A 13,254-nucleotide genomic window follows, 5' to 3' on the forward strand; every position below is an offset into this window, starting at 1 on the left:
AAGGAGAGAAGATAAAGCATCATTGTGTGGGGGCTTTTTAGTAGGTTCTAATAAAACAAGGGTCCGCACACCATTCTGAAGACTAAAAAGTGTGAATTTGAACCATAGTGGAGGGCAAGGATCACGCTAGGTTGGGAAATCATTTTGCATGGGGAGCAGGGAAGTAAGCAACCGAAGGAGTGAGTGTTGGGGGAGAGCTGGATGGAGTTTGGAGAAGGCAGGACCACAGATAAACTGGTTCTATTTTTAAGGCAGCAAATACAGGAAAACAAATTCAGAAGTGGGATATGCTTATGAGGTTTTATTTTGGGAGGTTGGTGCAGGTGTAAATTACATTTTATGGTAGATATTGGCAGCCACTCTCCCCCTTCCCCCTGAGTCAATAGCTTTTGAAGGGAATAGAGACTTCTAATTTTATTGCCTTTTTGTGATATGAACTTTATTGAAAACCTGACAGACTCTTAATCTCACAAAGAAATGATTATTTCTGCTTATTCACAGGAAGTTTTGGAGATCACTATTTTCTTGGCAAGAGTTAGTCAGATCTTGGCTTGTTCATTTAAAAAACCTCATTTCCATAAAATAAGCCAGGAGTGCCAGAGCAAAGCTTTTCATAGCTTATAGTGCGAAGAAGCTTGAGAAAGATGGCCTTGTGTTTATTGTTTTTAGAGATTTTTTTAATTGGCAAGGACACAGTGGATTAGCTTTGAGAGTTATGTCACTATCACTAAATTTCTTTTTAAGTGAGAGCAATTGGATACTTAATGATTTAAAAAGTTCTTTTTTGGTAGTAAATGATAGGTATTAATGTGATAAACTGCAGACTTGATTACATTGCTGTTGAATAAGAATTTATTGATCCATTCATGTAATAAAACTTTATTGGGCACTTACTTTTTGCAAGGGCCTGGGCACGATGCCCCAGTGAGACCGGATCTGCTTCTGGGGTGAGGGAGTACTGCTCAGCAGTAGTTAATACTTCATACCATGTGGAAGGCCATGCCATGAACATTTCTCTCTTGGCTGCCCAGCATTTGAACTCCTGTCAGTACTGGAGAATTCTGCTCATGGGATTCTGGTGGGAGCTGGGCTGCGGCCCACTGCAAACGTCAGAGATAGATGTTGGGCTCCCTGAGCTCAGGGAGGGCACCTGTGGTTGAATGTAGGTACTTGGACACCGCCATGCAGGATTCTGAGTGAAGCCAGGGGCCCATGGAAGCCAGTCATTTTAGAACCTACTTTTGTGGTGTGACTTCAGTGTCCAGTGTCTAGTGTTCCATGTGGACGGTGCCCATGGTGGGTGGTGCCCATGAGGTGGCTTGCTCCCATTGGGTCATTGTGGATGTTGAACCATCCCTGCTCTGTGCTGCTGCATGAAGCTGTGTCAGCATAGCAAGGTGAGGGCACAGGCAAGGACAGGCCAACCCTGCCTGCAGTGTCAGCAAAGACTTTGTCAGGGCATCTGAGCCTGGAAGGACTAGTAAGGGCATTCGTTAGGACTCCAATGGAGGGAGGTCAGTTGTGAGTGCCACTGGGTGTTAGTGATGGGTGAATGAAAGGAAGGCCAATGGCTCTGAGCTAACATGATGAGTTCATGTTTGGAAAGGTGGGATTAAAGGGACTAGTGAGACTTGGAGTATATGGGTCAGGGCCTGGAATGGAGACACACCCGGAAGGACAGTAGTCATCCTACGTGACTCTCGTTGAGTGGAATATCACTAATAAGTAGTGCAACCAGGCCGATATCTCAGTCTGACTGACTCCAAAACCTCTTCTGTCTTCTCTGCTGTCTCCTGACACACAGCTGGAGCTCAGTCACCTGGCAGATGGGTGCAGCTGATGTGTGCGAAGAATTCCATGCCGGTGTCCTGTTTACTCCATCACTTTACCTGGCTTTAGTGTTTAATACCATTTATCCCTGATATTACCTTCTATATTTATTTGCTTATTGCCTGTCTCCTTCATTAGAATGTGAAATCCAAGGAGAGCAGGGACTTGGCCCTGTCTTTTTATACCTATTTACTGTGTTCCTATAACTGTGCCTGGCACATAGTAGTTACAAATATTGTTAAATAAATAATAATAATATCTATCATGTACCAAGTGAAGGCATGTAGTAAGTAACTCACTTGACTCCAAGGACTATGGTTATTCCCATATTAGAAATGAGATAACAGGCACAGACAGGTCAAGGAACTTGTTCAAGGTTGCACAGCCCAGAAACATGGTGCAAGGATGCTCACATAAGCACTTTGAGTCTAGAAATCAGATTGTTAGATGCTAAGTTTTACTGCCGCTCATGAATGAATAAATGATTAGTTAAGACAGATTTATATGAGCTATAAAAATGTATTTAGTAATGCATCTCAAAGTAGACAGTTAATAAAAATAAATTTTATAAATAATGAATAATATTTTTCTCTTGTTAATAAGAAAGGACAGTTCATGATTAAGATAGATATCTGGGAAAACCTTTTTAAAAAAATAGGCTCAGGTTCCTGGAAGATACATTATAGCATCATATATAAACTACTGATCCATAAATAATACTGGGTTTTTAAAGGCCAGTAAATGTGTCTGATACTATATATTTCAAACAGCAATATTATATATCTTTGTTATTATTCTCATAAGATATATTTATTTCTTATGGAAGAAATTTTAACAGTAAGCAGATGTTCACTTTCATCATAATTTATTTGTTGGTCTAAAAGCTCAGTTCAGTGCTGAAGAGTTACATAACAGTTGGGTTTTGGAACTAAAGTTGAACTGGAATTACTCTTTAAACAGGGTCAGCCTTTTAAAACTTTTGTCTAATTCTGAACAAATGTTTGGGCTTTTGCTTCTAATTTAGCCCTTGAACGGAATAGTCAGACTGAATTAGACCATAAACTCGTGTACTGCTGAGCTTGTGTTTTTAATTAAGGGATGGCCAAGTGACAAATATTGGGAATCAGACTGTGGACCCTGGAAAAGGCCAGCAGCCTGGGGATAAATGAATTGAATTCTTTCAAGGCAGACACAGGAAAACAAAAGTGCTTCAAAACCAAATTTGTCTAATGATGAAAGTAATTTGTGATATTTTTATCATTAATCTGTTTTCATCCATGTTCCAATGTTGGTTTCTTATTTCATTCTATTCATATTTCTAGCTATAAAATTTTCCCTCCATATCAAGAATAATGAGCTTTCTCCATTCTCCGAGCCTTTTTACAGTGCTCAGCTCTGGAGTCAAACCCAGTTCCCCAATGAAGATCATCATTATTATGTGTAATAACCAGGTGATGAGTTAGAGTGTAGATTTTGAATTTGTTTGTTTTCAATAATTATTAGAAGCTTTAAAAGTGAATATAGGCCTCAAAGGAAGTACTGACTGAAAGTCCAGTGGGCTTTCTGAGTATAAAGTGCCTGTTAGGACACTGGTAGGAAGTAGGATGGAAGTAGAGGTAGACTTTGGTTCAACAAGAAAGGTGGAGATGACATAAAAAGTTTAAATCGTTGTGATAAAGTTTTTCATTTTCTTTCCCTTTTCTGTCATTTTCCTTCATTTGAGCATTTATATTTTTAGCCCCTTTATGCATGCCTCTGCTGTGGCATAGTTTTATTAGTGATAGGATTTTGTCCTATCTTTTAGGTTTGAAATAGTATGGTTTAGTGAAATCGGCAGAGCTCAGATAGACAGCAGACAGGGCTGCATGCACAAATGTTGCTTCCATAGCCTTTACTTTCTCCTTGATTTTTTATTTGAAAACTGTTTTTCAGTCATTCATGCAATTACATATTGAAAGAACATACTTTTTCATTTAAAGTACCTTAGGGGGGCGATATGGCACCTTTAGGAGGTCCAACCCCATTGTGGTATTAGGCAAACAAAAATAAAAGAAATGATTACAATTCCAAGTGCTAAGATCTGGGGATAAGACCATTTGATTCGAAATTTATTATGATCTTTTAAACTATATACATATATACATACATGCATATATACACACACACACATATATATATATACATATATACATGTATTTACTATATAAAACAAGAATAAAAGCTTTTAAGGCTTTTTGAGTATTGTTATTAGATAAAAATTTATAAAGTGGCCTTGGCTTAGTGAAGAGTTAAATCAAGACCAGCTCTGAGTGTCAGGGTAGAACTTTATATATTTGAGAACTTTATTTTTAAAACCTTGTGGAGATAGTTAATGACAGCATACACGTTTTTGAAGAGTTTCTATGTGGAAATATAGGGGTTCAGAAAGCTTGATTGCCATTTTTGTGTTCACCAACTGAAATACAAAATCCTGGCATATGACTTAGTGAACAAAGAAGTAATGATTATAATTCACCAGTAAATCAGAGAGTTTATTTTAGTCTAGAATTTAACTTCCCCCTTGTGCTGACTAAACCTGTGCCTGCTGCACTTTTCTTGTGACTGAAATTGTTCATAAGCCTGGCTTTGCATCTCTGCCAGGAAAGTGCCCTCACAGTTTTTCTGCTGACATTACCTGTGTAGGTTTAATATCTAATGACATCACTTACATAAAGGGTGGGCCAAAAGTAGGTTTACAGTTGTTCACCTGGAAATAATACAATAATCTATCTATATCATTAAGGAATAGGTAAATTAGCAGGGACACCATAATGTCACGACCAAACAACAGAAACCTGTGGCTGCATGGTGCCTGGCCGGGGAGAGGGACCTCAAGCCGCACCCTCTGCCCCAGCCCCAGCGCCGGGCCCGGAGACTTCAGGCTGTGCCCCCTGCCCTGGCAGGGGCTTGAAGGGGGACCTGAAACTTCGCTCCCCATCGGGCACTGGGTTGGGACCTGAGGCTGCACCTCCCGTCCGGAGGGACTTGATGGGGATGGCTCTGGGTCTCACTCAGTGGGGGTAGAGCTGACCTGGTCTGGATTTCCTGAGTTTTTGAAGCACATGCGGGTGGTGGGCAAGTACTTGAGTGTAGGTCCCATGGCACACCCAGACTCTGACAGGAAGGAGATGTACATGTTACTAATTTTAATTACCTGAGGTCCCCTGGGCCCGTGCTGGGGGCCAGGTGTGCTACCTGAGGTCCCCCAGCCTGGTGCCAGGGTGGGGTGTGTGGCCTGAAGTCCCCTGTTAAGCCCTACCTGGTGGGGGGCATGGCCTGAGGTCCCCCGGCCTGGCGCTGGGGCGGGGGGAGCATCCTGAGGTCCCCTAGCCCAGCACCGGGACAGGAAGTGCGTCTGGAGGTCCCTTCAAGCCTTGCTGGGTGGGAGACGTGGTCTGAGGTCCCCTGTCAAGCCCCATGGGGGCGGGGGAGAGTGTAGCCTCAGGTCCCTGCTGATTGCTCATTAAGGCTCCATATGGAAACTTGGCTTCAGCTGTGGTTGCAGCCATCTTTGTGATGGAGTGATGGTCAATTACCCTGTTTCCCCTAAAATAAGACAGTGTCTTATATTAATTTTTTCTCCCAAAGTTGCGCTAGGTCTTATTTTCAGGGGATGTCTTATCTTTCCATGTGCTAGGTCTTATTTTCAGAGGATATCTTATTTTCAGGGAAACACGGGTAGTATATTCCCTCTTTATTAGATAGGAAGCCTTAGTGACAGTTTGATCTTTTGACCAGTATTTATAATGCACACTAACCACCAGGGGGCAGATGCTCAACTCATAGGCATGGAAACATGGAACAGACTGACGAATCTTAGAAGGAAAAGGAGAGAAGGGAGGGTATGAAGAGATTAACCAAATATCTTATATGCATAATAGAGGCTTGGTGCACGGATTTGTGCACTGGTGGGGACTCTTGGCCTGACCTGCTGGGATTGGGCTGAAACCAGCAATCTGACATCCCCCAAGGGGCCCTGGATTGCAAGAGGCCAGCCCAGGCCCAGGGACTCCACCAGTGCACTAATCTGTGCACCATGTCTCTAGCTAATAAATAATAGTACAAGAATAAACTCTGTGTTTTGCATACTCACAACTGTAAACCTATTTTTGTCCCATCCTGTATTTCTTATAGCTAAGAGAAAAATTTTGAGGTTCACCTCCTTCTCTTAAAGACATTTTTAAAACTAAACTATGTTTTAACTACATTAAAGGGTTTTTAAAGCATGCATATAACACCTGTCATTTTGACATGAATGTTTTCATTTTTCTGGTTCCTTTCTAGTCTCTCTTCATATGTGAATTTGTTTTATGTTGCTCGAATCATGTGTTTTCCCATTCAACATAAAGATGCTTCCGTTGTTACAAAGTCTTCACTGTTATAATTTCAATTGCTATATAATAGTTCATTTGTTTTTTATTTTCTTATACAACTTTTTTAGTATTTATTTACTATTTCTTTTCTAGTTTGCTCATATTAGCATGTTCCCATAATTATTTGAAAATTTTACTCAAATATTAACTTGATTAGTTTTCTTCATACATGATACTTGTTTTTAAGTAATCCCTTATGAATATATATGAGTGAGTGTATAGAACTTATAGCATTATTTAAAAAGGCAGTAAAAATTACTGAATAATTTAGACTCATTAATAGAAAGACCTGGATTATCTTGGGCTACTTTTAATTCAGCCTTTAGGTTTACCTTTTCTCTCTAACACGTCATGTTGTTAGTCTGATTTAACCTTTGATTACTATTTTTGCATGTCATATTTATATATGGAAGTTAAAATAAATGCTATATTATGTAAGGAAATGAAGCTTATTTGATATTTAACTCCAAAGATTTATATTGCAACCATTTTCTTCTTAAATAATGAACTTGTATGAACTGTCTGACTGATAGGGAATGTTATGCACTGTATTTCTCTAGGAGCTCCCCAGAGTCCTTCTGCTTCATGAACTGTCTAAGCAGGAAGGTGCATGGACCATCCTTCCACTGTTACCGCAGTACGTTTAACTGGAAATGTGTCAATTCCTGACATTTCTACCGAGAAACTCGTAAGCTCCCTCATTTTCTTATAAGAGGGTGTGTTTTTTCTCAGCGCCAGTAAGTGAAGTAAATTTGAACTCAGTTTTTTTATGACTATTACATTAACCCGATTTCTTCCTAACCATGAATGACTTTTATTTTTAAATGTTTCTTTTTTTAAAGATAAAATGTCTCTATATTTGATATTTATGTTTGATAATTACTGTGGTTTTGTTAAATCTTAAAGATATAAACCATTATTATTTGGCTTTCCTATATGTTGAAACTATATGTTGAAGAAAAGTATAAGAAAAACTTTGGATTTCTTGTTATTTTATGTCCTTCATCATTTCCTGCCTATTAGTTTTAAATCTTATTATAAGCTTGCTTAATAAAAGTGATTACTAGAGCCTATTTCCTTTCATCAGCTTTTCTGCAACATATAGCAAAAATTCCTCATGGATTTTCTTCTGTGAAGAAGAGACAAGAATAAAAGTTCCAGAACTCTTAGAAACACTCAGAAGATATGACACCTCAAAGGTGAATACAGTTTCAATGCCAGTGTTTATTTTTTGGGTGAAATGCTTAAAAGAAGATTTTGACTATGAGGTTTTTAAAAGTAATAAAGCAATTTAAAACGAAAGAGAATGGAATAATAGTTGAATATCTGGAAGCAATGTTTAATAATTTTTAAGTTTTGTAGCTTTCAGAGGGAAAGAACTTACCAAGAGCTGTTCTTAAATGAAAAGGAAAGCCTATTTATGTATGCTAACAGTTTCAGAAAGTTCAAGAACTATAACACAGAATTAAGTTATGCTTCTCTTTATGAACAGTGACCACATAGTATTTTAGATATGAAATATATTTTGAGTACCACGGTGATAGCAGGGCACACAGACAAGGTCCTGACCACATGGATGGTACCGGATAATAGGAAACCACAGATGGTTACAGAAGCAACTACAGTTAAAAGTGAGACTTTTTAATAAGGGAAATGTGAGGCTCTATTAGAAGCATATAGCTGGGCATCATATTTAATCTGGAAGGGTCACAAGTGGAATTGACCTTTAATCTGAGTCTCGTAGGATGAGTAGGAATTAACAGGAGAGAAAGTGTTCTAAGCAGTTCTATGTAAGAAGGTCTGGAGGTGAGAAGGGATGCATCTTATGTTAGATTGTTTGCTACTTTCATATTTTCAAATTTTATTTTGTGAAAACATGATATAGCTATTAGCTCTTTTTTTCTTTATTGATTAAAGTATTACATATGTTTTTTTCTCCCCATTGCCCCCCACCTCCCCACTCATACCCTCACCCTCCTGGTGTCTGTGTTCATTGGGTAGGCTTATATGCATGCATACAAGTCCTTTGGTTGATCTCTCCTCGTTTCCTCCACCCTCCCCTGCCTTCCCTCTGAGGCTTGACTGTCTGATCCATGCTTCTCTGTCTCTGGATCTGTTTTTGGTCATCAGTTTATGTTGTTCATTATATTCTACAAATGAGTGAGGTCATGTGATATTTATCTTTCTCTGACTGGCATATTTTGTTAGCATAATGCTCTGCAGTTCCATCCATGTTGTTGCATATGGTAAGAATTCTTTCTTTTTTAGTGCAGTGTAGTATTCTATTGTGTAAATGTACCAAAGTTTTTTAATCCTCTTATCTGCTGATGGGCACTTAGGCTGATTTTAGTAATGGTAAATTGTGCTTCTATGAACATAGGGGTGCATATATTCTTTCTGATTGGTGTTTCTAGTTTCTTGGGATATATTCCTAGAAGCAGGATCACTGGGCCAAATGGGAATTTTCATTTTCAGTTTTTTTGAGGAAACTCCATACTGTTCTCCACAATGGCTGTGCCAGAATGCATTCCCACAAGCAGTGCACGAGGGTTCCTTTTCTCTGCATCCTTGCCAACACTTGTCGTTTGTTGACTTGATGATAGCCATTCTGACAGGTGTGAGATGGTACCACATTGTCATTTTGATTTGCATCTATCAGATGATTAGTGACTTTGAGCATGTTTTCATGTGTCTCTTGGCCTTTCATGTGTCCTTTTTCTAAAAGTATATATTTAGGTCCATTGCCCATTTTTTGATTGTATTGTTTATCTTCCTTTTGTTAAGTTGTATGAGTTCCCTGTAAATGTGGGAGATTAAACCCTTATTGGTGATAACATTGGCAAATATGTTCTCCCACGCAGTGAGCTTTCTTGTTTTGTTGATGGTTTCTTTTGCTGTGTAGAGCTTTTTATTTTTATCTAATCCCATTTATTTATTTTATCTTTAGTTGCCATTGCCCTAGGAGTTGTACCAGTCAAGATACTGCTTTGGCATATGTCTGAGATTTTGCTGCCTGTTGGTTCCTCTAATATTTTTATGGTTTCCCATCTTCTTGGCTCTTGTTTACTTCTAATCCTTAGCACCAGTGGAGTATTGAATACTTAATAGGGGGATGAATAAACACTTGTGAACAACTGAGTCATCCTGTGAGGTCAGCTTTCCTCCTAGGCTCCGTTCCGTGCCCCTGTAGGTGTAGAGGGCTGACTCAGAGGCATCTTGGGAATAAATCAAGCTTCTTGGTTCTGGAGAAGCCTAGGTTACACCCTAATCACCTTATAGAATTCTTTAAACTTGGAATAAACAGAATGGTCCATTTCCGATACTAATGGATGCCTACCTGGCCCACCCATGTTCTGATGCCCACTCAGAACTGGGTCAGGTTTAATGAGGACCCTGGGAAGGAAAGGTGGGTTTTGGCTGCCTGTTTGGTTTGTTGATAATAGACCCTAAAAGCTGGGGTCAGTGAACATTAGATTTCTCAAACACTAGAATGTTTGTTACTGTCATAAAACCACCAGTTTCGATGTTGTTTACATGCTTGAAGGATCCATTGTAGTTTTTCTGCATGATTTGCTTTCTGGGAAGATACAGTATAATTGAATGAGAGAGTTGTTAGGTTAAAAAAAATTATTTCAGAGGAGAGAAGAATTATGACCATGTCTGAGATGATGCTAACCAGCATCTATGTACCTTTTGCCATGTTTTATGTAAAACATTTGTTATGCATTTATGTTTCCTTTTGACTTGGGAAAAACTCCCAACTCTTTTTCAGGATGTAGGAGTTTTAATCTCCCCCAAGTGTTCATTTCACCTGAAGATTATTTTTCCATTATCCATAGCTCTAATTCTCTTCAGAAGAAGGTGACTCACAGAGTTGTGTTTTTTTTTAATGAAAATTGGAATAAATTCAAAAGTTCAAAGCAAGTTCATGAAAAGCAAGAACAGAGTAAAACTGAGATGATTCCCCCCTTTTTTTCTGAACTCTGCCATAGGAAAAAAAAAAAAAAATCTAGGCTGCTTTATTTCTTTTAAAGCTAGCACTTAGGAGTAGAAATTACATAATGTTGAAATTAGCTCAAACCAGTGTTGTCCCCTCACATACACACCCCGCGCCCCCCCCCCCCACCCGCTATTTGACATTTTAGAAATAAAAGTATAAAGCAAGTCTGGCTTGGCTATTGACACAAATAAACTACATAAAAATAATATGATGTAATGTGGTAGAGTATAGTTATTTTGTTTTATTCTGACATTTTTACCCTTCAGTATCTTCCTGTCATTCTTACTAATGTAAATTCATGCTATTGTACAATATTTTAAAAATTAAATCTTTGCCGAAACCGGTTTGGCTCAGTGGATAGAGCGTCGGCCTGTGGACTGAAGGGTCCTGGGGTTGATTCTGGTAAAGGGCATGTACCTTGGTTGCGGGCACATCCCCAGTGGGGGTTGTGCAAGAGGCAGCTGATGGACATTTCTCTTTCATCATTGATGTTTCTAACTTTCTATCCCTCTCCCTTCCTCTCTGTATAAAATCAATAAAATATATTTAAAAAAATTTAAATCTTTATTAAAATAATTAATCTTTGTTAAATTGCCTTTCCAGGTTATTTCTATAAATTTTCAAATCTTTTTTAAAAATACATATTTTATTGATTTTTTTACAGAGAGGGATAGAGAACTACAATAGAAACATGGATGAGAGAGAAATATCGATCAGCTGCCTCCTGCACACCCCTCACTGTGGATGTGCCCGCAACCAAGGTACATGCCCTTGACCAGAATCGAACCTGGGACCCTTCAGTCCACAGGCTATTGCTCTATCCACTGAGCCAAACCAGTTTCGGCAAATTTTCATATCTTGATGAAGTCTTTATTTTTCCCACTGTATGCCTTTAATATAAGTGTGCATATGCTGACATGTCTTGACTTTAATTTTTGTTTGCATTATTCTACAATCTGTTGGCAGTAATTATAATTTTTAATGTCTATTTATAATTTTATCCTTTAAATGTGCCACAAGCAATTCCTATTATTGAATGTTTAAACTGGTATTTTTTCTTTTTCTCTTCTCTCTATAATACATAAACATTTTTAACTTTTACTTTAGAGGTATCAGAATAGTGCCCGAATCTTTTACACTTCCAGAGTCCAATGTTTTTAAATGCATGGAGCTGATACAATGATTTGTACATTATAGCAACCTGAGAATAATGAAAGAAAAATATTTTACAGAATTAAATAAAGAACTTTACTATAATTAAGATTTAAACATCCATTGCTATCACACATACATGTTAAGAAGCGCTGTGTAAGTTCCTATAGAGATTTATATACATAATTAATACTTACTGTTAGTTTTTTTTGCCTCAAGTTTAACATCTTCCAAACCATAGGTAATATTTCATTGGAATTAATCAATATACATTTTGAATATATAATTAGAAAATCTTACATAACCTGATACTCAAAGAGACCAATTATTATTTCTTTGATGTTCTAAATATTTTTTAAGGCAGACAAATATTTGTTTTAAAAGTTAAAAACTCAACAGGATCTATGTCTTTAAAAAATATATATATTTATTTTTGAAAGTATTAAGTATATGCCCTTCTCCCCTCCCCTCTGCCCACTGAACTCTTCTAACCCACCCGCCTTCCACCTCAGGCCTTCACCAGCCTATTGTCTGTGTCCACGGGTTATGTATATATGCATACAAGTTCTTCTGTTGATCTCTTCCCACTCACCCACCCTCCTCTGCCTCTGGAACTGTTTTTGATACAACTCTACATATTATTCATTTTTAAACAAGCAGTGACTATCTCTTTTGGATTTTCATTGTTAAGACCTATAATACATAGCAGATAATAATTTATAAAATGAATAACATCTGGGAATTTATTAAATTTTTAGGGATCCAATATTATAAAATTTCCTGTAATCATGTCATTTAAAAATGAACATATACCTATTAAGAAATGTAGTAAAAATTGTTTAATCACTTTAGAGCAGTCAAAATACAACACTAAGATTGGTGTCTTGGTATCTGAAAACAATCATTTTGCCATATGCAGCTTAATCTTTTATTCATTTTAAGTTAATGGTTAATTCAAAAACTGAGTTTTAATCAAAGTTGTTCTAAACATTGTTGAAGAGTCAGATCAATGTCACTAGCCCTTGCTTCTCTCCTCCTCTACTCTTGCTCTCTCTTCCTTGATCTAAATTATAGTCTTTGAGAAGTCAGAGTTTACTGTTCTCTTGAGCTACCAATGACTGCTGATGTTCTTTTTGCTCATCTCCAAGGCACTTGTTTTGCATATTAGTATTATAGAGTGAATCCAGGGTACCTCTGATTTTCTTGAAATACTTTTGCTTGCTTTGTATTCTATACCAGATGTTTCTATATTAGTTCCTGTGTTTGAGCTTTTACTTTTTTTTTCTATTGCTGCTTTTCTAAATTGGTTGAAGAGCTCACCTGAGCACACCTGATATTTTGACTGGTTTGTCTAACTTTTCTAAGAGTCTGCATTCTTGATTTGTATATCCTTCTGTACAGAAATTTGACATTAACACTCGAAAACCATTGTATCATCACCAGACGGATGCATCACAGTTAGGCCAGTCAAGTGACTTTTTAAATCACATGAGGGAGGCAGGATATATAAAGGTGAAATGCTCTTTGCACTCTGCATATGTTGTAATTTTTGATTATTAGTGCTAACTTGTGGTGATCTGGTGGTGTTCCACTTGAATGTGTAGTCTGATGAAAAAGGGCAATAGAATAAGAGGTTGTGTCTTGCATAGAAGATTGCATCTTTACTTTCTCTTTAGAAGGAGAATCATTCTGTTTCACTTCAGTAATTGAGATAACATTTCTGATTCGGAATCACTGCTGTCTGAAGAAATTGAATCACTGCTACTACTTTCAGACTTTGACGAACTGCTTCTGCTTTCACTCATTTGGGAACAAATTTCAGCATTAGTCTTGGATGATGGAGTTTTCTCAGATTTTGGT

The 13,254-nt window shown here is 37.8% G+C and overlaps 1 protein-coding gene across 2 annotated transcripts in view; it reads left to right on the forward strand.

The window, feature by feature from the left end:
* B3GLCT (beta 3-glucosyltransferase) overlaps nt 1-13,254 on the forward strand; it is a 133,611-nt gene that overhangs the window by 49,666 nt on the left and 70,691 nt on the right. For both annotated transcript variants that reach the window (XM_036456764.2, XM_045588487.1), the window contains 2 exons: nt 6,803-6,879; nt 7,330-7,441. In XM_036456764.2, coding sequence (XP_036312657.1) covers nt 6,803-6,879; nt 7,330-7,441 — 189 coding nt within the window. The remainder of the gene's footprint in view (nt 1-6,802; nt 6,880-7,329; nt 7,442-13,254) is intronic.

The sequence above is a fragment of the Pipistrellus kuhlii genome, unplaced genomic scaffold (genome assembly GCF_014108245.1).
Source record: "Pipistrellus kuhlii isolate mPipKuh1 unplaced genomic scaffold, mPipKuh1.p scaffold_m20_p_3, whole genome shotgun sequence".
Taxonomy (NCBI): domain Eukaryota; kingdom Metazoa; phylum Chordata; class Mammalia; order Chiroptera; family Vespertilionidae; genus Pipistrellus; species Pipistrellus kuhlii.